Raw genomic sequence first — 24,772 nt, 5'->3', positions numbered from 1 at the left:
GATGGAGGGGGGGATGGGTGTCTCTCTCACCCCTCCTGATGGGAGTTAATGGCCCATAACGTGGAGGTGAGGAGCCATTATGGGTCAGCCATTACCTGGTGAGACAGATGGCTGAGTGAGGGCCATTGAGGGGCCACTCATCACCTCCAGTAGAAACAGGCCTGGACAAACACTGAGGCGAGAGGAAGCTATTCCTGGAGGGGGGGTTAGAGGTGTGTTAATGTGGGGGGGGGGGGGAGAAGTCTAACGTCTTACAAAGTCTGTCCTTTTATTATTGGAAAACACCCTGCCAAGAAAAGTTAAAGAGGAAACTCTGAAGCTGTTATTAAACGAAAGCTGGAAATGTGATTTTTTTAAATAGCTTGTAGTTAGCCGTGTCCCTCCTATTGGTCAGTTTTTAAAAAATGACTTAAATTCCCCCAAATTACCTTAAGTCTTGAAAAATGTATTAAACCTTAATTAAATGAATTGAAAGACTTTACAAAGTTTACCTAATTTTCTCAAAATGACTTAAATTGGAGGGAAAAAAATCACAGTATTTTATTAAACCAAATTCATTTTTGAATAAATCTGAGAACATTTACAACTTTTTGGACAAATATAAATACTTAATATGAAAAAGAAAACCTCAAGACTGAAGTGGGTTATTTTGCATTTATTAAAGTTGTCTCTGTCTGTCTTACTATAACTGAGGGTCGATCTGTTTACTTTATTGTGTCTTGTAATATTGATTGTGTACATCACATGTTTACCTTCTTGTACCCCAATAAATCCTGTATGATTTGCTGCATATCTGCTGTTAAACCTGCAAAGTGCTATTCATTTATATTATATTATATTCAGTAAGTCAGTATGAGTGTGTATCATTCTGTTCAACCTCAGTTTGAGAGGTTTGTCTCCTGCAGACTAGGACCAATAATCCTGATCATACCAGTGCTGCCATCCTGTGGCCTGTGAGGGTATTAAGAGACTCAGTGCACAGAGAGCTGCTTTATTTACATACACGTAGATATGTTCATCATTTGTGCTGCAGGAGGGCAGGAGTATTCACATCTTCAACTTAAATGCACAATCAGACACTTTCTGCCACCAGCTATTCCGTATCAGTATCCTGTCACATGTCTCCCTCCCACCTGCTCCCCTGTTTCCACTTCCTCTCGTCGGCCATTTTCAGTTTGTGTTTAGTCACATTACTCAGATTCTGCTACTTGTTGTGGATGTTCTGGTGCCTGATGTGTTCCTCTGCTCTGTGAGCTTGGATTTATTGGACTTCCTCCTCCTGAAATCACCTCAAGGTAAAGCTCTCTTTCAGCAGGGGTGGAAAGTACATTTGAGTAAAAGTACACGTGTTCAGATCTTGTACTTGACTAAAGTAGAAGTACTCAGATCTTGTACTTGAGTAAAGTAGAAGTACTCAGGTCTTGTACTTGAGTAAAAGTAGAAGTACTCTGGTCTTGTACTTGAGTAAAAGTAGAAGTACTCAGGTCTTGTACTTGAGTAAAAGTAGAAGTACTCAGGTCTTGTACTTGAGTAAAAGTAGAAGTACTCAGGTCTTGTACTTGAGTAAAGTAGAAGTACTCAGGTCTTGTACTTGAGTAAAGTAGAAGTACTCAGGTCTTGTACTTGAGTAACAGTAGAAGTACTCAGATCTTGTACTTGAGTAAAGTAGAAGTACTCAGGTCTTGTACTTGAGTAAAGTAGAAGTACTCAGATCTTGTACTTGAGTAAAGTAGAAGTACTCAGATCTTGTACTTGAGTAAAGTAGAAGTACTCAGATCTTGTACTTGAGTAAAGTAGAAGTACTCAGGTCTTGTACTTGAGTAAAGTAGAAGTACTCAGATCTTGTACTTGAGTAAAGTATAAGTACTCAGATCTTGTACTTGAGTAAAGTAGAAGTACTCAGGTCTTGTACTTGAGTAAAGTAGAAGTACTCAGGTCTTGTACTTGAGTAAAAGTAGAAGTACTCTGGTCTTGTACTTGAGTAAAAGTAGAAGTACTCAGGTCTTGTACTTGAGTAAAAGTAGAAGTACTCAGGTCTTGTACTTGAGTAAAAGTAGAAGTACTCAGGTCTTGTACTTGAGTAAAGTAGAAGTACTCAGGTCTTGTACTTGAGTAAAGTAGAAGTACTCAGGTCTTGTACTTGAGTAAAGTAGAAGTACTCAGATCTTGTACTTGAGTAAAGTATAAGTACTCAGATCTTGTACTTGAGTAAAGTAGAAGTACTCAGGTCTTGTACTTGAGTAAAGTAGAAGTACTCAGGTCTTGTACTTGAGTAAAAGTAGAAGTACTCTGGTCTTGTACTTGAGTAAAAGTAGAAGTACTCAGGTCTTGTACTTGAGTAAAGTAGAAGTACTCAGGTCTTGTACTTGAGTAAAGTAGAAGTACTCAGGTCTTGTACTTGAGTAAAGTAGAAGTACTCAGATCTTGTACTTGAGTAAAGTAGAAGTACTCAGGTCTTGTACTTGAGTAAAGTAGAAGTACTCAGATCTTGTACTTGAGTAAAGTAGAAGTACTCAGATCTTGTACTTGAGTAAAGTAGAAGTACTCAGGTCTTGTACTTGAGTAAAGTAGAAGTACTCAGGTCTTGTACTTGAGTAAAGTAGAAGTACTCAGGTCTTGTACTTGAGTAAAGTAGAAGTACTCAGGTCTTGTACTTGAGTAAAAGTAGAAGTACTCAGGTCTTGTACTTGAGTAAAGTAGAAGTACTCAGATCTTGTACTTGAGTAAAGTAGAAGTACTCAGGTCTTGTACTTGAGTAAAGTAGAAGTACTCAGGTCTTGTACTTGAGTAAAGTAGAAGTACTCAGATCTTGTACTTGAGTAAAGTAGAAGTACTCAGGTCTTGTACTTGAGTAAAGTAGAAGTACTCAGATATTGTACTTGAGTAAAGTAGAAGTACTCAGGTCTTGTACTTGAGTAAAGTAGAAGTACTCAGATCTTGTACTTGAGTAAAGTAGAAGTACTCAGATCTTGTACTTGAGTAAAGTAGAAGTACTCAGGTCTTGTCCTTGAGTAAAGTAGAAGTACTCAGGTCTTGTACTTGAGTAAAGTAGAAGTACTCAGGTCTTGTCCTTGAGTAAAGTAGAAGTACCAGAGTGTAGGAATACTCTGTCACAGTAAAAGTATTCTAAATGTTCCTCCAGTGAAAGTAGAAAGTACTCTCCTCTAAATGTACTTAAAGTAGTGACAGTAAAAGTAGTCATTGTCTGATTGGTCCATTTCAGAATAATATCTCTGATATGTTTTATAATGATTGATCATTAAAGTGTTCTCAGAGCTGGTAAAGGTGCAGCTAGTTTGAATGGCTTTGTATACTGCAGGGTAGCTGCTGGATTTACTGCAGGTGAACTACAGTCTGATTTAAGGGAGATTATATTTACCATCATTAATCCTAATCTGCCTAGCAACTACAGGTACATGTAGAGGAGTAGAAGTACACAGTCCCTCAAAATTGTACTGTACTACAATAAATAAATCCAAGAAGTCAAAATGAATCATAACATAATTTATTCTGAACACAAACTCTCAGGTTTACAGACACATTAAAATAAATCTCTAACTAATAATAAAACCCTCTCAGACCAGAAGCTCCCCGACCAGCACGAAGCCCCCTCTCTACTTTAAATACAAGGTAACCACAAAATAAATATCAGTTATAATCACTGTAATCTGCCCTTTTAATGTCTGTATCGCAGGTCGCTCAGGTGAGATGTCAGGTAGTACATTACACCAGATGATAATAAGAAGATATTTAATAGCAAGTGTTTCCCCCAAACCCCTCTTAAGCTGCCACAGGTGATTATTAATCTGCATGTTTGCAAAGGTATCAGCGTGCATGTGTGGAAAAAAATAATGCGTGTGAGCTAGGGCTGGGCAATATATTCATATAGTGTTAATGTAAGTCTAAATAAGGTCTTTCTGGATATAAGTGTTTTCTAAATGTTGACAGTAAATAAATGCATTTCTCAGATTTTTCCACAACTTCTACTATTTACCATTCCAAAGTAGTATAAAGTACCTCTAAAAAGTACAATACTTTGGTAAATGTACTTTTTTACGCTCCTCCGCGGATTAAATCCACATTACTGAGGATTATTTGGCATAGAATTCATTGCAGCTCTCACTATATATAGAATTCTGTCTAAATTTTGAGGTATTTGGTCCAAAAAACCTTGGTATTTTTCACAATATCACCCAGCCCTAATGTGCATGAAAGTGTGTGTGTGTGTGTGTGTGTGTGTGTGTGTGTGTGTGTGTGTGTGTGTGTGTGTGTGTGTGTGTGTGTTGTTTACTGCTCTGCATTGAACCCCCCCTCCATGTCGTCCACAGACCTCTTCTTGGCGAACAGGTGTGTGGGGTCGCGGCCCCTGAACCCGGGCTGGATGTTGAACACCGGTGTGTTCCTCCAGCTGGACGGGTTGCTGAAGGCCGGGGCCTCGGGGCCCGCGGCGCAGGGTTTGTTCTGCAGCAGCTGCAGGAAGGCCTCCATGTCGGGCCCCAGCCGAGCCACGAGCCCCGCCCTCACCGCCCTCACCGTCTGCTCGTCACACGACTGCAGGGTCTGCAGCAGTGTGCTGTAATACCTGCAGAGCAACAGGAAGTCAGGTAACACTGCAAGACACAGTCAAATAAAGAGTGTGTGTGTGTGTGTGTGTGTGTGTGTGTGTGTGTGTGTGTGTGTGTGTGTGTGTGTGTGTGTGTGTGTGTGTGTGTGTGTGTGTGTGTGTGTGTGTTCACCTGTTGGGGAAGTGTGTAGGAACCTGCACCACCTCTCCGATGGCGTCAGGGTTTGTTCGAGCCACAGTGCAAATATCCAGACTGCTGTAACACTCCTCCTGCACCTTTAACAGGAAGCACACACACTCAGTGAACACACACACTCAGTGAACACACACACACTCAGTGAACACACACACTCAGTGAACACACACACACTGAGTGAACACACACACTCAGTGAACACACACACTCAGTGAACACACACACTCAGTGAACACACACACTCAGTGAACACACACACACTCAGTGAACACACACACTCAGTGAACACACACACTCAGTGAACACACACACACTCAGTGAACACACACACACTCAGTGAACACACACACACTCAGTAAACACACACACATTCACATTTGAATAAATAATACACGCATTTAATGTAATTTATTTTGATTTAATTAAACTTTGTAAATCATTTTAATTTAATTTGAGTTATTCCCTTGTTTTCTTTTTATTTGAGTGTAAATAATTTAATTGAATGAATTTAAATAAAGTATTCTTTGTGGACAAACCTCAGCGATCATCCTCTGGAAGATGTTGCAGCGTCGGATGGTTTGGAAAATCTTCGTTGAGATTCCCTGAGAGATGCAGTGCAGACTCTTCTTCACAAAGGTCTTACCCTGCACACACACACACACACACACACACACACACACACACACACACACACACACACACACACACACACACACACACACACACACACACAGGTGGTGAGACAGGCAGACAGATGTGTACGTGTGTGTGTGTGTGTGTGTGTGTGTGTGTGTGTGTGTGTGTGTGTGTGTGTGTGTCTCTCACCTCGGTGTTGAAGGAGGACGCAGAGTGCAGGAACTGCTCACAGATCTCGTGCATGCCGTCGGTGTCGCAGGTGGAGTTTTCCAGGCAGGAGAAGAACCCACAGCCCACAGTGACGGCGCCGTTCAAACATCTGGCCACATCAGCTGCACGGACAGAGAGACATTCAGTTTAGTTTGATGCAGAACAGCAATGTCAGCAGCTTTTGTATAGAGTAGCAATACATTTGACTACTGAATTAAAGAACAAGTTGGCCTGCTTTCAAAGTGAATTTAGCTTCAGACCTTCACTAAAAACACAGATTCACTCTGCAGGCTCTGCAGGTGCAGGAGAACCAGGACTCACTGGGGGTGTTGGAGGAGAATCGTGCCCGACGAGGAGCAGCTTCTTCGGGCAGCAGCTCGAAGCAGGAGGCTGTGCTGAGCACCAGCAGGAGGGTCATCGGAGCGGAGCCGGAAAACATGCTGAGTCTCTGGTAGGAGGAGGAGGAAGGACGTCCTGTTCTGAGGTATTCTTTATTTGAGTGATAGCCGCCGCTCCTGAGTGAGTGTCCAGCCTCAGCCTCCGCCTGGTTTTTATATCCTGTCCGCACGAGACCGACCAATCAGAGCGCAGGGCTGTTAATGGTTTATTCATGCAGTAATTAACTCAAACACTAATTGGGTTTTTCCACACATACCTCAACATGGACAGAGTTTCCGCTGGAGTGAACTCGGGGTACATTTAGACTCTCCTGTGGTTTATTTTTAAATATTGATACGGAAAAACTTAAATTAAGTTTTCTGTGATTTCTTTCCACTGAACTGGAGATTTCTCACTAATCAAAACTATATTTGGAAAATTTTTAATATTGATATCAATCAGAAGCAAAACATCATTTAACTGGAGGATATTGGGTTTGCTGACAGCAAAAACAGAAGATGTTAATTTAAGATTGACAATAAAAGGATCAAATGAAACAAGGATATTTATTTTAAAAAAACATGAACAATTCAAGTAAAATTTCCAATAAAATAATATGATAAGAACTTTCCCTCCGATAACAGTTAAGGCCAAAATGAGGAATGTGGGGATGAGACAATACTTCTTTGGTAATAGTATCTTCATACATTATTTATAATAATAAGAAAGGTGTGCTTCACAAATTAAATAAATAAGAAATGGCAAAAAATACACATTAATATCAAAACATGTTTCAATAAAAGAAGAGTTTTATGTCCTTTTCAACGTATCCCATAATAAGGATCACACAGAAGTTGGTGTGAGTTTTTTGAAGGTGTTTCTTATCCGTGGGAACTTTCTAAAAATACCCCAGCAGGAGGAAACAGGACGTGTCGTTTCTCATTCAGCTCACGTTTGTTTTTCCTGTGAAGTCGTTCAGTCGGGCAGAGAAAAGCTGACCCTGAACGCACCACGACACTTCAATGTCCTCTGCTCTACTTAAAGAGTACCAAAGATTCATGTCAAAATACTTCAATACAAAATAAAAATCTGGTATTCAGAACTGAATTTAAAGAAAGGATGTGATCAGTCTCAGAAAGCTTTATTTATCTTGGGGAAATTGAGTTTTGGGACGGGTTATGATCAAATCAAATGTAACCAACAAATCAAATAAAATGTTTATTTGCATTTAGAAGTTAGAGTTAGAATATACAATCACAAGATACAATACAGTTAAAATATTTATAAAAATATAAGAACTTAAAGTAAGAAAAGGAGGATCACTGAATTAATAAAGAAATGCATTGAAAAATAATAATATCAACAAATAGATTCAATAAATAACAGCCCAGAAAACGTGTGAAATTAAGACATATATTACCATTCATCATCTAAGTATGCAAGTTCAACCCGAAATAACTATAGAAGAAATATCTCAATAAGAGACGAAGCCTTTGGAAGTGTGTGAATGAGATGTGTGTGTTATTTTGGGATCAGTGGAAAAGTGTGTGTGTCTTATCTCTGCTCAGAGATCAGTGAGTGTGTGTGAGGGTCGTTAGTGGAGGCGCAGCGTTTCCATCAGAACCAGTGACCCTCTGCTGTAGGTCAACACACTGATAACCATCTCACACACACACACACACACACACACACACACACACACACACACACACACACACACACACACACACACACACAACGAATGGATATTAAGGACTTTTCATTTCACACTTATGGAGCGTTTCTTCCTCTCCTGATTCTCTGATAACAGCGTGCATCTAAAACGGAGGAAAGATCGGTTATAAGTTATAAGAGTTATGAGTTATAAGAGTTATAAGTTATAAGAGTTATGAGTTATAAGCAGATGCCAGATTTAGGAATTAGCATTGTATTTCTAAACTGGACGAGTAGGATATAGCTTTGTTTATTGGATTTTAAACAAATGAAAATTGGAATATATTGAAAAGAAAGATGACCTTGTAACACTTACAACGCGATACATATTTTCCTAAATATCCATGACATGTACGGAACATTGTGAGGGCCATGTACGAAACTGAGATCTAAAAAAAGTGACTTTTTTTTATGTAGTTCTGAGAAAGGAGTCCAAATTCTGACGCAGAAATAAGAAATCGTACGAAGGTCAAAAAGATTCAAAAATCTTGGGGAAAAAATTAATAAAATTCGACATCTGAGAATAAAGTTCAAATCTGAGTAAAAAAATGAGGTCACAAATTAAAGAACCAAACTAAAAATTCTGTGAAAAATCAAAAAGGTGATAAAAAGAAAAGCATTCTGATCATTTGTGTTTACCTTGATCATTTTCCATAGGGAATGAAGGTACATATGTGTCTTGATATCTGCTTTGGAAAATAGAACATGCAATCATTCCAGTGTCCAAAAAACTGAAAAACCAGAAACGATAACGAAAAACTGAATCCTTAAGTTATTACATGGTAATGGGCATCACTCACCGACAGATGATGTATTCTCTTAAATAATGACCTGACTTAAAACGGAACACAGTGGAGAAACTCCTGAAGGACACACGCTTCAGAAACTCACATGAAAACTCAACCAATCGTAAGAGGTTCAGTTTGTCTCAATAAAATACATTGTTCTAACATAAAATACGTCAAACATTGAAAAGGAGACAAAATGTTTACAGAAACCTCACAGCCTCAAAATATAAATGATTTCCTTCTAATATTCCGTTTTATTTAACAGCTGGATTTTTAAATGGATTTTATCAGAGACATCTTTTTCTCAATACATTCAGATAATATTACTGTGACTTTGTTTTTTAATACCATCATTTATTCATCATGAAATGTTATGATTATCCCCAACATCTCATTTATCCTCCCAAAAACGATCAATAATCATTCACACATTTGTTTGTTCTTGGTCCTGTAGTAACTAATGTGCCTGAAATAGAAAGCTATTTCTTCCTCTTTATAAAATAAATATATTTCTCGATGTTTTTTCCCGTCCTGCTAAAACTCCAGGTCCCAGCCGGACTCCTCGTCAGGAGGAGGGTCGTCTGTGTCCTCGGGGAAATAGTCAAAGTTGCTGTTGTCCAAAGGTCCTCCCACCTGGTATAAAAACACACGTTAGTACTCAGACCTGTGTACACTGTGTACTTTCACCCTGTACAGGCGCTGCAGGATACTCACTGTGGGGGTGAACGGGGAGGCGATGGTTCCCTGTCGCAGGCCGTCCCAGTTGAAGCCTTCAAACCACCTGAAGGACAAACATTTGTAATATATTTGACAGGATAACACAAGAGTATACTTTTAATGATTATATTATTGTGAGTACGACACATATATATGCTCCAGTAATAATAATAATAATAATAATACTCTTTAATTAAAGTAAATCAGTTACTCTTTAAATAAAATAACTGGGATCATTTAGACATCTGTTTGTTTCTGAGTACAGTCTTTTGTCCTGCAGAAACCACTCTTACATAACGACATCCCATAATGATCTCGTCTCACTTGTGTTTCTGGATGTCCTTCACTCCATTTTTCTGATTCCCCAGCCTCTCTGAAGGATTGTCCCTGAGAAGAAAAACACATTAGATGTTTAACAGAAAAGGTCAAACCAGTCCTCTGTTTCACTTCAGCTCAGTGAAGATCGATGGCGACCTGCAGAGGCGTTTGATGAGGTTGGCGGCGCTCTTGGTGATTTTCTTGGGAAACTCGATCATGTCGATGCCCCGCAGGATGATGTTGTACGTCTTCATGGGATCAGAGCCTGAAAATGGAGGGCTGAAGACGGAGAGAGATAGTAGGTATTACACGGTATCCTTAAAGGAAGCATGTATTTCAGAATAAAATACCTAGTAAGTAATTATTATGTAACCGAAAGGTCATTATAAGGCTTGTATTTCAAAATAAAAGCCCGGTAGTGTAACTGAATCCTTGAAGCAAGCTCAGGAAGAGACGTGTTTTCAAAATAAAAGCCCCAGTAAGTTATTGTACTGTAAGCGAAAGCTCTGGATTAGGTTTGTTTTTCAAAATAAAAGCCTCATATTGTCAATGTGTCTTTAAAAGATGCATTTCAGAATAAAGGACCTAGCAAGTAATAGGGATGTAACAGAAAGGTCACTATAAGGCTTGCATTTCAAAATAAAAGCCCCCATAGTGTGAATTTCGGCGGTTGTGTAGCAACCTTTATTAGCTAGACTGGATCCAGAAATTATGAACAACATTGAATAAATCAATAATCATGGATGTACAGCCCTACCTGCCACTGAGCAGCTCAAAGACGAGGATTCCCAGAGACCAGCAGTCGGCGGAGCTGTCGTGGCCCTTATTCAAGATGATCTCAGGGGCCACATACTCTGGAGTCCCACAGAAAGTCCACGTCTTCTTACCCAGACCCACTTTCTTAGCAAAGCCAAAGTCCACCTGAGCAGAGGAACACACATTCAGTGTAAACCTAATCTAAGTTAAATAAGGAACATGAGCTAGCTGGCAAAGGAGCTAACATTAACGAGCGAGTTTCATAGATGGATGTCTAACTCTCTCTAATTAGCTTGTTAGCGAGTTTTCCTTCGATATTAGGCTAACGTTACCTAGCTGAAGCGCACACCGATGGGTTGATTGAATTTAGTCTCTAGATGAACTTGTTGTTATACATTTAAACCCTTTGTCTCTCCTGTTGGCAGTTAGAGACATGATAAACCACACCACAGAAGTTGGAAAAGGGCGTGGCTACATAAGGAGTGTGTGCAGACCAGCTTGGCGTATCCCCGGTGGTCCAGGATGATGTTCTCTGGTTTCAGGTCTCTGTAGATGATCCCTCTGGAGTGCAGGAAGGCCAGAGCCTCGACCACACAGCCGGTGTAAAACCGAGTGACGCCGTCATCGAACGAGCCCCTGAAACAGATTCAGAGCTGGAGCTGAGGAAATCATGGACCTCAACACACACAAAGGGTCGATCACACACCTGTCTCTGAGCAGCGTCCACAGCTCTCCTCCCAGGCACGCTTCCAGCAGCATGTACAGGTATTTGGAGTCTCTGAAAGTCCGATACAACCTGCAGGAAGAGGGTTTAAAGCTAGATTTAAAGGAATAGTTTTTATGTAAAAGTCTGTAAAGACCCTGTAACAGCAACATTCAGTGTGACTGTCACATGCATCCTACTGCAAACATTACCAGTGCTAAGTGGGAATTGACATCTTTTATTTGAAAGACATGCTCATTCATGAGCTTCCTGTAGGTATAAGGTAAATCTTTGGGGCTTTTACTTTGAAAAACATGCTTCCTCCTGAGCTTCCTATTAGGAATCAACTGAATCAATTGGGCTTTTATTTTGAAAAACATGTGTCTTGAGCTTTCTGGTGAATCTATAGGACTTAAAACATTCAAAAAGGCAACATTTTTCTTGATGACTTGTGAAATCTTCCTGAAATCTCAGATTTTTTGTTATGGTTTATAATTGGATCTGATAGTCACTTTGAAATCAGCAGGGACCAAAAGAGACTATGCATCCTTCTATTTTAAATCCCTTCCAGACAATCCAGGATGGTAAGAAAACATCACCTCTCGCCACCACTTAGAAAGTATAAAGTGCTCTTTTAATTAGTGCTGAATAAATCCTCTGCAGCACAAGAAAGGAAGTAGTTTCACCTGATGATGAAGGGACTGTGAGCCTCCATCATGATGCGGCGCTCTGACAGGATGTGGCCCTGCTGGCTGGTGTCCATGATGTGACGCTTCTTCAACACTTTCAGGGCAAAGGATCGATTCGGATCGCTCTTTAGTTGCACCTAAACGTAGAAAATGAAATACAGAAAGGTTTAAATAGCAGATAGAATGGGAGGATGAAACCCTCTTTATTATCACATACATGCACACAGCAGAGCACACACAGTGAAATTAGTTCTCTGCATTTAACCCATCCTAGTACTAGGAGCAGTGGGCAGCTATCGTGCAGCGCCCGGGGAGCAATGGGGAGGGGGGATTGGAGGTGTCCGGTGCCTTGCTCAAGGGCACCACAGCAGGGCCTAGGAGGTGAACTGGGACCTCTCCAAGTAGCAGTCCACTTTCCATATTTCAAGTCTGTTCGGGGACTTGAACCGGCGACCCTACGATTCCCAGTCCAAGCCCCTACTGACTGAGCCACTGCTGGAGATATAGAGGGGTTCAGGGAGGTGGTGTTTCTGCTTTACAGCACGGTCACATGACTTCACGTCACCACCGCTAAGCTAAAGGAGGCTAATGTTGGGCTATAAAGGAACTACAGCACGGTCACATGACTTCACATCACCACCGCTAAGCTAAAGGCGGCTAATGTTGGGCTATAAAGGAACTACAGCACGGTCACATGACTTCACCTCACCACCGCTAAGCTAAAGGAGGCTAATGTTGGGCTATAAAGGAACTACAGCACGGCTTATTTCAGGCTAACAACTAAAAACCCATTCAGAAAACCATTGACCTCCAGAGTAGAGGACAGGAAGTGATGACAGGCAGACTCAGTTCTGGGTTTTAGGACTCATTCCTGCTGCTTCATATTCATATTTGATAAATAATGTGTTACTCACCAGCTCCACTCGACTGAAGCCTCCCATCCCCAGAGTGCAGATGATGTTGAAACTACTCAGCGACACACTGGAAAAGAAATCTGCTTCTGCCTGCAAACTAGAGGAGGAAACAGAAACACATCAAACGAGATCCAATCTCTTACCAGGTGAGATATTTTTAGTGAAGTCTCAATCTAAATGTAGCTCAAATTTAACCAAGTTATCAGAAAATGTGAATGAATGTTTGTTTACTGAGCTCAGGAATAGGCCTGTTTTTCAAAATGAAAGCCCTAGAAAGCTACAGCTCTCCATGATACTCACTTGGCCTTGACCTCGTCGCTGTCGAGCTGCTTGTTGTTGACGTCCTCTAGTCCTCCAATCAGCTGTTTGAAGGACCTGCGGGGACACAGAGAGATCTTTTTGAAGCATTTATTCACTGGAATAAAACGATGTTCACGCTGAACAAAGAGCCTCACTCACTCTCTGTCGATCACCAGACATGTGACGTCTCCCACTGCCGTCACACTCGCTGTACGGACGTCCTCTCTGCACGCAGAAAGGAGGATTAATTTCTGTCTCTGGAGGAAGAAGAGTTACTTTGTTGAAGAGGACATATTCTTCTCATGTTCAGGTGTATATCAGTATAGTGTTGGAGAGTAGCTCCCTCTGGAGGGAACACAGGGATTTTAGTCTTTGCAGACCATTTACATGCACTAACACCTATAGAACACACTACAGGAGGGGGGACATCGCATGAATGAGGCCTCTTTAAACCAAGAATGACAGTAAACATCCTGAGCAGACAGGAATAACCAGAGTCAAGTGAGAAAAGTGGGAATTTTGTGGAAGCTATCTGTGAAAAGAAGCAAAAAGAATTTGAGATGTAGGAGGAACGCTTTTTCTCCAGACTGCAGTTTCACCCTTTCAGAGCATGCTCTCCGAACCAGTCTCCTTTGCTCAGCGTCTTCACGAGCACCTGCTCAGCTCCAGGTGAGCTCTGCTGCGTCACCTTCACCTGTCCACACACACACACACACACACACACACACACACACACACACACACACACACACACACACACACACACACACACACACACACACACACACACACACACACACACACACACACAATACATATATTTAAATATAGTTCATTTCTTATTGCATATTTTTTATATTTGTAATTATTTTTAAATGTATGTTTTATTTTATTTTAGTTCTTTGTTTTGAGTTAAGATTTCAAATAAAACCTTTTTATTTTCACCCGTAAATAATCGTTAATTGTTAAATAAAAATAAACGTATGCATGACATATTTTCTATATTGTTTTACATTTTTATTTTATAGATATAAAGTATAAAAATAAAAGGAAGAATCCACCCATAATTATTCACGTCTCTTCCTCTACCTCCTCACCTGTCCCTCGCTGATGATGAAGAATGTGTCCCCGGTGGCTCCCTGACGGATAATGTAATCACAGTCGCTGTAATGAGTCTGAGGGAGGACAGATATAAGTCATACATGTGAGCACGCCAGATGGAATAACAGATACTGTTTTCCTGCAAAGCTTTCTATAGAAGTGATTTTCATTAAACCGTCACCTCTTCTAAAATATCAGCCAGTTTGCTGAGGATGTCCTCAGGGAGCGACTGGAACGAGGGAACGCTGAGAGGAAAGTTTGGAAGTGTGAGTCATTGTAATGTGGAGAGGATTCAGAGTGTGAAGTGTGTGTGTGTTTGTGGCAGAGTGTGTGTGTGTGGTGTACCTGCGCAGGAAGTCGGTGTACTGCGAGTGTTTGATGAGGCCGGTCCTCATCATGATGGTCTGGAAACACTGCCGGTCAATCGCCCAGAGCTTGATGTCAGTCAGAGCTGAATAAACACACACACACACACACACACACACACACACACACACACACACACACACACACACACACACACACACACACACACACACACACACCATACTTTATGCATAATTTGTATTCAATTTTTTTAAATAATGCTAAATATTTAAAGACACAAAAACGGCACTAATTCTAATTCAAATAAAATAGATATAAATAATAATAAACACAAATGATTATATATGAATACATATAACAGAATATTAATAAATACATAATAATAATAATAAAGAATTGTCAGTGAAGGTTTTGCAGATATGTTCACTAAATACATTTCCTTTCGACGAAGGCCTTTGCTGTCGTGAACTGAAAGAATACAAACACAGTTTCTGTTCTAACTTGTTGAGGAAAATGGTTTATTGTTGTCTTGAGCAGCATTGAAAGTTTTCTTCAAGGATAAACTGATGGAGAGAAAACATAAGCATTTTATTGACTGTGTTTCTGTTTAAATGCAGCCTGCAGGCGACCCTGAACCCGTTTCTCTGTCTGAGTTCATGAGCGTGTTGCTATAGCAGCCTCAGCATCACGTCTTCCTACATGCATCATGTTTATTTACATGCTAAGCTGTTAGCCCTCTCTGAACCCTTAGTCCCCCCTACACACACACTGCCTCACCCTCATCCTCCTCTCTGCATGATGTGGAGAGCTCTTCATATCCCTCATTCCACTGCTGATTCATCACTCTACTCCATCCCTGTTACTCAGCACCGTCAGTGTGTACTCTGCATGCAGCCTTGAGTGGATTTAATTCATGTGCTATATACAGTATATATACAGTACATACAGTATATATACTGTATATCTATATGTGTTGTTGCATAATGTCTTCTGGAGGCAAGCTTTAAATGCACACCTGCAGCCAAGAGGAGCTATTTCTCAATTTAATTCATTTATTGTTTTTTTCTATATGTTTTAGTGCATGTCAATGGTCTGCAAAGGCTAAAAATCTTTGCGTTTCTCTCCCACTAATCCCCCCATTGGCTTCTATTGGCTAGCACTCCAACACATTGTACGTGATAGGCTAAGGGGGGGGGACATCTCTGAGACGCTGACCAATCACCAGATTCTTCTTCAAATTGTAAATCCTGCACATGTTGCACATTTCCTCTCCATGCTACCTCTTTTAAATCAGCCCTGCTCTCCACTTTAAATACAGTATATAGTATTTGTTGTGTGTAAATATTGTTAATTTGTTATAATCGTCTTAACATTGTTTTTTAAAATAGCATTTACTTTGCATTTTCTACTCCCTATATTCCCCTGGCTGGAAGTTTTGCTAGAAATGATGTTCAGGTGTTAAATGGCGAGTCCGACTGATGTGTGAGTGCTTTACTTGCAGGTATAGAAGGAGGCTTTAACCCTGCCTGATAAAACTACGTGTTGTCAGACGTCTCTGAGCAGGTATTCAGCTTCTTGGCAGTGTGAGGTATAGAGAGAAAAATCCTGTACACATCAGATGTACCTCTCAATGAGTTTCTGATCCTTTTCTCTCTCTCAGTGAGTTCCTTTGTGGAGTTCAATGTCATTCAAGGGAAGTAGAAAAAAAATGCGTTCATTTATAAGCCCTGAAGGCGTCAGCCAGCAACGATGATGTCCAGACAGCAGCAGCAGGAGACGTCTTCATTGGGTTTCTCATTTTGAGCCTTAAAGTGTTTTTTAGTTTCAGTCTCAGAGCTCTCATCAGCCTTGTAGCTTAGTTTAGCATAAAGACAGGAAACAGGGGGAGTTAAAGCTAACAAAATCCACCCACCAGAGCATGCTCTCATGCAACAATGTTAATACCAACGTGCAATCAATTAGCTTAGCTTAGCATAGAGACTGGAAACGAGTGGTAACAGCTAGCAAACACAAATCCAACTACGATTCTAGTTTCTATTTTATTCACTCTGTCTTTAAGATTTTGCCAGAGGCGAGAATTAAACTATGCGGGGAGGTGATCGTGGTCAACCTTCATCCGTTTCCATTTGTAACCGGATAAATGAATGTTCCTGCACCATGGAAGCATTTTTTAAAGCTGAATTTATTTCATCTCCTGCTGCATTGATGGGCGTACCGGCCTTCTGTCAGGGTCATCAGCCCAATTCAACATTTCTGAACATCACATTTCTAAAAGATAATTGGCTTTTTGTTGGGAAGAGCTTGTGTGAAAAGTGTATGTGTGTGTGTGTGTGTGCGTGTGTGTGTGTGTGTGTGTGTGTGTGTGTGTGTGTGTGTGTGTGTTACCTGTTACAGTAGCAGTGCGGGTGCAGTTGTACAGGATGGCCAGCTCTCCGAACACTTTCCCCTCTCCAATCGAACACAGAGTCTTTCCTTGTTTCGTCACCTCCACACTTCCCTCTGTGAACACACACCAACACACACTGAATTAACAACATACACCAACACACATTTTTTTATTACCCTTGTGTTTGTTTTGGGGTGTTTTCTTTTACCATTTTCAGTCTCTCTGGGCTAATTTTGTGTCTAATTTCTGTATTCTTTTGCAGCGTTTGGTGGTTATTTTACACAAGTTTCTGTTAATGCAGTGTGTGTGTGTGTGTGTGAATCTCCATTAAACTGTTGAATACCATCTGAAAATAAACACCTTACCCTCCAGGACATAAACCGTGGAGCCATCGTCCCCCTCCTGGATCACACAGCAGCCTTTAGTCAGGCTGGTGGGATGCATGCAGTCCATGATGGTGAGGATCTGCAAGAGACAAAACATCGGACTATAATAGAGGGATGTAGCATTTCTGTGTTGGACCCTGAAGGCAGCATCTTTAACGCTAAGCTAAAGGAGGCTAATGTTGGGCTATAAAGGAACTACAGCACGGTCACATGACTTCACGTCACCACCGCTAAGCTAAAGGCGGCTAATGTTGGGCTATATAGGAACTACAGCACGGTCACATGACTTCACGTCACCACCGCTAAGCTAAAGGAGGCTAATGTTGGGCTATAAAGGAACTACAGCACGGTCACATGACTTCACATCACCACCGCTAAGCTAAAGACGGCTAATGTTGGGCTGTATAGGAACTACAGCACAGTCACATGACTTCACATCACCACCGCTAAGCTAAAGGAGGCTAATGTTGGGCTATAAAGGAACTACAGCACGGTCACATGACTTCACGTCACCACCGCTAAGCTAAAGGCGGCTAATGTTGGGCTGTATAGGAACTACAGCACAGTCACATGACTTCACATCACCACCGCTAAGCTAAAGGAGGCTAATGTTGGGCTATATAGGAACTACAGCACAGTCACGTGACTTCACGTCACCACCGCTAAGCTAAAGGAGGCTAACGTTGGGCTAAATAGGAACTACAGCACGGTCACGTGACTTCACGTCACCACCGCTAAGCTAAAGGAGGCTAACGTTGGGCTAAATAGGAACTACAGCACGGTCACGTGACTTCACGTCACCACCGCTAAGCTAAAGGAGGCTAACGTTGGGCTATATAGGAACTACAGCACGGTCACGTGACTTCACGTCACCACCGCTAAGCTAAAGGAGGCTAACGTTGGGCTACAGCACGGTCACATGACTTCACGTCACCACCGCTAAGCTAAAGGAGGCTAATGTTGGGCTATAAAGGAACTACAGCACGGTCACGTGACTTCACATCACCACCGCTAAGCTAAAGGAGGCTAATGTTGGGCTATATAGGAACTACAGCACGGTCACATGACTTCACGTCACCACCGCTAAGCTAAAGGAGGCTAATGTTGGGCTATAAAGGAACTACAGCACGGTCACATGACTTCACGTCACCACCGCTAAGCTAAAGGAGGCTAACGTTGGGCTATAAAGGAACTACAGCACGGTCACATGACTTCATGTCACCACCGCTAAGCTAAAGGAGGCTAATGTTGGGCTATATAGGAACTACAGCACGGTCACATGACTTCACGTCACCACCGCTAAGCTAAAGGAGGCTAATGTTGGGCTATAAAGGAACTACAGCAGGGTCACATGACTTCACGTCACCACCGCTAAGCTAAAGGAGGCTAATGTTGGGCTATAAAGGAACTACAGCACAGTCACGTGACTTCACGTCTCCACCGCTAAGCTAAAGGCGGAGATGAAAAGTGGTGCGCCGTGTGAGGCTAATGTCGTTTAGCCCGGTACCTGTCCGTGTTCCAGGTGTTTCATGAAGTCGTTGTCCATCAGAGCTCTCTGGATCAGATCACTGGACCTGTACACACATACAAAAGTCAATGTCTGTGTGTGTGTGTGTGTGTGTGTGTGTGTGTGTGTGTGTGTGTGTGTGTGTGTGTGTGTGTGTGTGTGTGTGTGTGTGTGTGTGTGTGTGGGGGGGGGGTGTGTGTACTCTTTGCTCTTGCTGTAGCTCTTCAGTGTAACATCAGTCAGCTGTGAGGGATCCAGCGCTGTCGGCTCTGCAGAGATGGCTTGTCTCTTTGTGCGCTGAGGCTCATCAGCTGCTGGAGGCTGCACTCCTAACACACACACACACACACACACACACACACACACACACACACACACACACACACACACACACACACACACACACACACACACACACACACACACAGTTGTTTTGGACTTTGTGTCGTCTATTTGGACTGTATCTTTGTGGTTTGTTATGTTCCCTTTTTGTCTGTTTCTGGCAATGTTGGTGTGTTTTTTGTTGTGGTTATGAATTGTGTTTTTTTAGTTTTGTTTTATTTTTTTGTTTTTTCTGTCTTAGTACTCATTGCTTGTCTCCATGTAGTCATCTCATGTCGTCTTTTTAGTCCATTTGAGTCTCTTTCTGCTCTTTTTGTGTCTTTCAATAGTCATTTTGTGCCTCTGTGGTCATTATGTGTTGTCTTCATTCTAAGTAAGTGTCTCTTCACAGTCACTTTGAGTCTCTCTGTGGAAATGTTATGTCTGTTTTCAGTAATTTGTGTCTCTAAAATCGTTAATTTCCTGTAATTCTTACACGTAGTGCTCTCTTCTTGCTCCTGAGTTCATGTCCTCAGTTCTTTACATGTTTTTATCCCCTCCATTTTTAACGAAAACACAGCTGAGATGAATTGTCTCTTCAGGTCCAGGTTATAAAACAACAAAATAAAACAGAGAGTGTGTGGGTGCGTCATGAATTTATAATAACACACTCTTGGTGGATTTTTATAGGGGGTATTTTTAGGCCGACAAATAAATCATTAAACATCTAACCAAAATTGTATTCCTGCAGCAGTAGTACTCACTCGGGTGCTCAGTTATGGCATGTTGAGTGTCTTTGTAGTCATTGTTCGTCTGCTTCACAGGACTTCATATTGCACTGCTTCTATATCTGCCTCCAAAATGTAGCAGTAAAACCCACCTGTATCTGTGGCCCCCCCGGCCCCGGTCCCGGCCCCAGTCTGCTGGCCCCCCCGGTGCCGGTCCAGCTCCCCCTGCAGGAGGCGGATCAGATCGTCCTTGGTGTCGAGCTCCAGCTCCAGATCGTCGATCAGAGCGTCTCTCTGCCGGAGCTCCTCGATCTTCAGCTGCAGAGCCAGCTGCAGGTCCCTCAGAGTGCCCTTACACAGCGCCATGTACAAGTACACAGGGACTGCAGTACTACAGGTACACAGGGACTGCAGTACTGCAGGTACACAGGGACTGCAGTACTACAGGTACACAGGGACTGCAGTACAGGATAAGAGAGGAACATTCACAAAGAGTTGCAGCTGCAGGACGTTGTGCTGCAGGCTGAGCATTTTGCTCCACATTTAGGACTTTTGTTGTTTTTCTATATTTTCCTGTTGTTTCTGTGTTTATTATTATTATTATTCACTTGGTGCTAGTTGTTTTTGAGTATTTCCATGCAACTTTATTTCTTCTACTTCTAATTCTCACAGGGAAATAGACACAGTATGTTTTTATGGCATTACATTTATCTGACAGATTCTGTAAAAATGTGTATATGATCAATGTGTAAAATATATCTAATAACAATATTAGTTAATTAAAAAAATAATAATAATAATAATAATAACAATACTTGCTAGAATGTTATGAATAATGTAATATAATTAACATTAAAATAAGCAGAAAAACTAACACGCTAAAATAAAATAAGAAACATAGTGGGATATAGAATTAGTCCAAGGTGTCATTTTAATGATCATTCTGTGTGAATTCTCCGTAAATGTAAAGCACTTTCTGCACTTGCAATGTGCTACACGAGTAAAGTTTATAGTCATGATTTATTATGAATTTAAATCTTAATCTGGAGCTTGTCTTCACGAATTCACTCACTTTTTCTTTGAGAAGTCCGGATCTGTGCTGCAGGAGGAGAGGTAGAAACTCCGCGTGTGTTCTGTTTAAATCTGGCTTTTAAATCGAAATGTATTGATTATTCACCTTCTGCATAGTTAGGAAGATACCGGTGAGTTCTCGGTTTAAAGGCAGAACTGATCCGCAGCAGATGAAGCAGACTCGGAGCTCCGCAGCACAGCTGATTTTGACAGCACTCCTACAAAATAAAAATCCCACCGAAGATTTTATTTTGAAGGTCTAGAAACTGTTCAAAATTCACAGAATACTCTCACTTTTTAAATGTTCATTATAAAACGTGTTTCCGGAAATAATATACTGAACATGAAGTGAACAAAAACGCTTCATTACAGCACGTCTTTATTCTGCAGGTTCACTACACATTTAATTAAAAGCAAGCCGACCAAAAATTGGTTATTGCTCAAATATAATAGGGAAATTATCCATTAAAAATGTTTTATTAATTCATAAAAAAGCTGAATACTATTGATTTAAATGAATAATGAGCCGAATAAAGTAAATAGGTTTTAAACTGTGTTAAAAAGACATCTTATGAAATATGTCTTATAATAATAAGACATACGGTATTAATGTCCCCTTTTGCTAATCATATATATTTTGGTTTTATATTCTTTAGGAAATTACTTGTAATAGAGTATTTTAATAATGGTATACAGCTTTTTTTACTTATTTAAATCAGTAAAATAAAATATGTTGTACTTTACTAAACACACATACTGTTCAAAGAAATTTTAATTAAATTATTATTATTAATAATAATCATCATTACTGTTTTTATAATAATATGTATTGTTTGTATGTGTATTATTATTAATAGTATTTGTATTTTACCGTACAGTACCCTCCTTCGCCGCTCGGGGGCAGCAGCGCTTGGTCACGTCACTCAAACCGGAAGTGCTTCTTCATTGACTTTCTGTAAACAAACACGATGGCGGCGACGGACGGAGGAATGAATCGTGAATCTGAGAAACTGGAGTTGTATCCTTAAAACCTGCTCCTAATGTCCATATTTAAATCTGATGTGTGGGTTAAAGTGTTCTTCTAGGGTTTACTGATTAAAACACCCCATGTTAGCATTCATTTATTAGCTTAATGCTACATGTGTCTCTGGCTTCTCTGGGATGTATGGAGAAGATGTTAGGAATCAGAATCGGTTTTATTACCAAGTAGGTTTACACATAGGAGAAATAAGCTTTGGTGTAAATGGTGCACACTGACACACAGAAAGAAGAACTAAACATATAAATGTGTAAAAAACTGAGTACAGTCAAATACAATCAAATATGACAAATGCTGTTTTCAAAGTGGAGAGCTGCGCAGATTTAAAGAGAGGTAGTGTGGAGCAGAAATGTGCAACATGTTCAAAGGGTTGTGCAGGATTTAGAAGAAGAACACGATATTGTAATGCATGATGTTTGTATTGATGAATGCAGCCGATCCTCCTATTAGTATATACTCATTTCAAATAAGTAAAGTAATTCTTAAAAAGAGTGCCACACTTTTTTCCTTGAAAGAGACAAATCGGAAAAACTAATGGGTGAGGGTCCAGACCTAAAAGCCTATTGTAATCCAAAGTATGCTTCGATAAGAAAGGCAAGAACTTCAGACACAGAAACAAGATAGTGATATGAATATTAAAATGCTGCTAAGTAATTTAACCTAAAGTGCATTTAGCTGATTATACTAATGGTTACTTTACTTGTAAAAGAGTGTCTTAAAATTCAAGTTTAGCTCCTTAAAATGTGTCAATATTCTGATGTTACTATAGACGTACAGAAACCTAGCTTTATAGGTTACTGATATGTCGAACTAACTTGTGTGAAGTCGTATCTGTTGCTGCTATAACTGCTGAAAGTCCCTACAGGGATCAGTACATGTCCATCTTGTCTGAGTGGTTGTGATGAAGCTAGTGTTTCTCTTAACCTCTGGCTCCTCAGCTCTCTGGTCGTTCCCTTCCCGTCTCCCAGAGAAGCCTCCATCGCTCTGGGCTCTCTGTCTCCGGACCGGGAGCCCAGGAAAGGCGGGATCAGCAAAGAGCTGACGGTGACGGACAGGACGCTGTCTGTGTGAGGAAACACAAGACACTCCTTCACCTTACACACACACACACACACACACACACACTGGAGTTAACCTTCTTCTTCTTGTTGGTGTGTTTCAGGAAGTGGAGCGCTGACGAGGCTCGGATCCTCCGGGTCTCTGTGAACTCCTTCCTGGATAACTTGTCCCTCGTCCTGGAGACCATGCAGATGTTTGGCCCCCCCGCCTCACAGTGATGCCTGACACACACACACACATCTGGACTGTTTTCATGCTCCATGTTGGACACAACTCCAGGAAACAGCTGGAGACTGAGAGGACTGTCTGCAGGAAGCGTCTGGAACCTTAACCTGTGAGACGATGTTGTTTGAGGAACATAGGAGGGCAGTGTGGCTGTAGCTCAGTTAGTTTGTACTTGTTTTGTACAAAAAGTAAATAAAAGGCAGCTGGTCTGAAAGATACTATTTGTATTGGATCTGAAACCAAAAGTTGTTTAATCTGTGTTAATCGATTGTACATTTTCAAGCAAAATCCCAAGTCTTTCAGTTTAACACAAAGAACACAGTTTGTTTTGATGTCTTCTTTTTTATGATCAAAAACAGAGAAAAGCCTTGAATTTTTTGTTGTTGCTGAAAACAGCTTTTTTTGCGTGAATAAAGAAACAAGTTGCTGATTATTGTTGTAAAAATGCTGCAGCTCTAATCTCTAAATGTTTACACATAACACCCTAAAGAATATTCACAGCAATCTCTCTCTTGAAGGAAGCATCATATATTTATATTTGCTTTGTTTTATGAACTCTGATTCTTCATTCTTGTTCCCCTCTGGATGAACGGTCTCTTTCTATCTGGCTCCATCTCTTCTTTTATGACTTCATTCTCACCAGGAGTCCAGCAGAGGGCGCTGAATGATAATCAACCCTCTTGAATACCCTCTAAATTAAGGGCTTCTTTAATCTTAATCACCACAACAATAACCTGGACGCTTTCTTTCTGTGTGTTGTATTTACATGTAGCACCTGGGTTCATTATGAGCTGCAATTAAAAAAAAAGTGAAATGTTTCGCTTTTTATGAAATGAGGTTTAATTTTGTGTAAATGAGGTTTCTTGACCATATATATATATATATATATATAAACTTCATATATAAAACTTCTGGTGATCATTGAAGTGAATTAAATTGGCTTTCAAGGTTTAAAGCTAAGTGACACAAATCAAACACCCCCACTTTACAGGTGCATGCTGGGGGATGCTAACATGCTAGCATGCTAATGGTGGACCCACCTGTTGATTGATTGGAGCTTCAGAGTGTGAGGACTTCCTGTTGTGTGTGGACTGGTTTCATAGTTATACCCATAAACAGGTACAAATAAAGATAGAAATAAAGTTCATTTCAAGTTAAACCAGAGAAGAAGGAGCAGCTTGTTGAGGGGTGTGAGGAGCAGCTTGTTGAGGGGTGTGAGGAGCAGCTTGTTGAGGGGTGTGAGGAGCAGCTTGTTGAGGGGTGTGAGGAGCAGCTTGTTGAGGGGTGTGAGGAGCAGCCTTTTGACCCTTTGAGACTTTTAGACCAGGCAGAATCCTTTGGAAAGTACACTAACTCAAATACTGTCCTTAAAACTTAAAGTACTTGGGTGTTTTGTTTACTAAAAGGTGTGTGTGTGTGTGTGTGTGTGTGTGTGTGTGTGTGTGTGTGTGTGTGTGTGTGTGTGTGTGTGTGTGTGTGTGTGTGTGTGTGTGTGTGTGTGTGTGTGTGTGTGTGTGTGTGTGTGTGTGTGTGTGTGTGTGTGTGTGTGTGTGTGTGTGTGTGTGTGTGTGTGTGTGTGTGTGTGTGTGTGCAGCTGCTGTGGAGTTTAATATATTTCACCTCTCTGTTGCTGCTCTGCTGATGCTCTATGCTGCTGCTGTCTTTATGAAATGTTATTATTGTGGCTTTATCTTCCTCGTTGCATCCGCTGTGGGGTCCATTTATTTCCCGTTATTTTAC

The 24,772-nt window shown here is 40.9% G+C and overlaps 3 protein-coding genes and 2 long non-coding RNA genes across 6 annotated transcripts; 3 read left to right on the top strand and 2 right to left on the bottom strand.

Annotated features, from left to right (window-relative positions):
* The first annotated feature begins 1,194 nt into the window (after window positions 1–1,194).
* Window positions 1,195–5,397, top strand: LOC134868666 (uncharacterized). Its single transcript, XR_010166302.1, has 3 exons — window positions 1,195–1,295; window positions 4,329–4,604; window positions 5,302–5,397. It is a non-coding gene; the product is annotated as an uncharacterized LOC134868666 (long non-coding RNA).
* stc1l (stanniocalcin 1, like) lies at window positions 4,288–6,111 on the bottom strand. Its single transcript, XM_063889947.1, has 5 exons — window positions 5,928–6,111; window positions 5,586–5,728; window positions 5,297–5,404; window positions 4,737–4,840; window positions 4,288–4,582 (listed from the first exon to the last, which is right to left on the bottom strand). The coding sequence occupies exons 1-5, from the start codon at window positions 6,043–6,045 to the stop codon at window positions 4,288–4,290; spliced, it is 768 nt and encodes a 255-aa protein (XP_063746017.1). The 5' UTR covers window positions 6,046–6,111.
* Window positions 6,112–8,553: 2,442 nt separating this feature from the next.
* LOC134868661 (cGMP-dependent protein kinase 1-like) lies at window positions 8,554–20,923 on the bottom strand. Of its 2 annotated transcripts, XM_063889945.1 has the most exons (21): window positions 20,711–20,923; window positions 19,791–20,096; window positions 18,792–18,915; window positions 18,590–18,656; window positions 17,062–17,161; window positions 16,696–16,809; window positions 14,329–14,434; window positions 14,165–14,228; window positions 13,980–14,057; window positions 13,482–13,576; window positions 13,042–13,107; window positions 12,883–12,957; window positions 12,583–12,679; window positions 11,666–11,805; window positions 10,983–11,072; window positions 10,771–10,912; window positions 10,278–10,441; window positions 9,677–9,799; window positions 9,527–9,589; window positions 9,200–9,266; window positions 8,554–9,118 (listed from the first exon to the last, which is right to left on the bottom strand). In XM_063889945.1, the coding sequence occupies exons 2-21, from the start codon at window positions 20,002–20,004 to the stop codon at window positions 9,020–9,022; spliced, it is 2,088 nt and encodes a 695-aa protein (XP_063746015.1). In that variant the 5' UTR covers window positions 20,005–20,096; window positions 20,711–20,923; the 3' UTR covers window positions 8,554–9,019. The 2 variants fall into 2 exon arrangements, with proteins under 2 accessions (XP_063746015.1, XP_063746014.1); XM_063889944.1 differs by lacking the exons at window positions 19,791–20,096; window positions 20,711–20,923 and adding an exon at window positions 19,675–19,763 and having other exon boundaries at window positions 18,792–18,918.
* Window positions 9,421–13,499, top strand: LOC134868665 (uncharacterized). The gene is made up of 4 exons (XR_010166301.1): window positions 9,421–9,818; window positions 10,702–11,041; window positions 12,586–12,728; window positions 13,059–13,499. It is a non-coding gene; the product is annotated as an uncharacterized LOC134868665 (long non-coding RNA).
* A 654-nt stretch (window positions 20,924–21,577) lies between the features above and the next one.
* LOC134868663 (EKC/KEOPS complex subunit LAGE3) lies at window positions 21,578–23,465 on the top strand. Its single transcript, XM_063889946.1, has 3 exons — window positions 21,578–21,727; window positions 22,687–22,815; window positions 22,911–23,465. Exons 1-3 carry the CDS (start codon window positions 21,678–21,680, stop codon window positions 23,023–23,025), a joined length of 294 nt encoding a protein of 97 aa, XP_063746016.1. The 5' UTR covers window positions 21,578–21,677; the 3' UTR covers window positions 23,026–23,465.
* The last annotated feature ends 1,307 nt before the right edge of the window (window positions 23,466–24,772 follow it).

Source organism: Eleginops maclovinus, chromosome 8, assembly GCF_036324505.1.
Source record: "Eleginops maclovinus isolate JMC-PN-2008 ecotype Puerto Natales chromosome 8, JC_Emac_rtc_rv5, whole genome shotgun sequence".
Taxonomy (NCBI): domain Eukaryota; kingdom Metazoa; phylum Chordata; class Actinopteri; order Perciformes; family Eleginopidae; genus Eleginops; species Eleginops maclovinus.
The sequence above is the reverse complement of the archived record's forward strand: the minus strand, read 5'-3'. Positions and strand labels throughout refer to the sequence as shown.

Coding starts and splice junctions, on each gene's coding strand:
- stc1l (XM_063889947.1), bottom strand. CDS start 6,045: ATGTTTTCCGGCTCCGCTCCGATGACCCTCCTGCTGGTGCTCAGCACA. Junction 5,405..5,585: donor CGTCCTCCTTCAACACCGAG/GTGAGAGACACA, acceptor GTGTGTGTGCAG/GGTAAGACCTTTGTGAAGAA. Junction 4,583..4,736: donor CCTACACACTTCCCCAACAG/GTGAACACACAC, acceptor GTTGCTCTGCAG/GTATTACAGCACACTGCTGC.
- LOC134868661 (XM_063889945.1), bottom strand. CDS start 20,004: ATGGCGCTGTGTAAGGGCACTCTGAGGGACCTGCAGCTGGCTCTGCAG. Junction 14,229..14,328: donor TACACCGACTTCCTGCGCAG/GTACACCACACA, acceptor CTTTCCTCTCAG/CGTTCCCTCGTTCCAGTCGC. Junction 11,806..12,582: donor GCTTCAGTCGAGTGGAGCTG/GTGAGTAACACA, acceptor TTCTACGTTTAG/GTGCAACTAAAGAGCGATCC.
- LOC134868663 (XM_063889946.1), top strand. CDS start 21,678: ATGGCGGCGACGGACGGAGGAATGAATCGTGAATCTGAGAAACTGGAG. Junction 21,728..22,686: donor GAATCTGAGAAACTGGAGTT/GTATCCTTAAAA, acceptor CTGGCTCCTCAG/CTCTCTGGTCGTTCCCTTCC. Junction 22,816..22,910: donor ACGGACAGGACGCTGTCTGT/GTGAGGAAACAC, acceptor GGTGTGTTTCAG/GAAGTGGAGCGCTGACGAGG.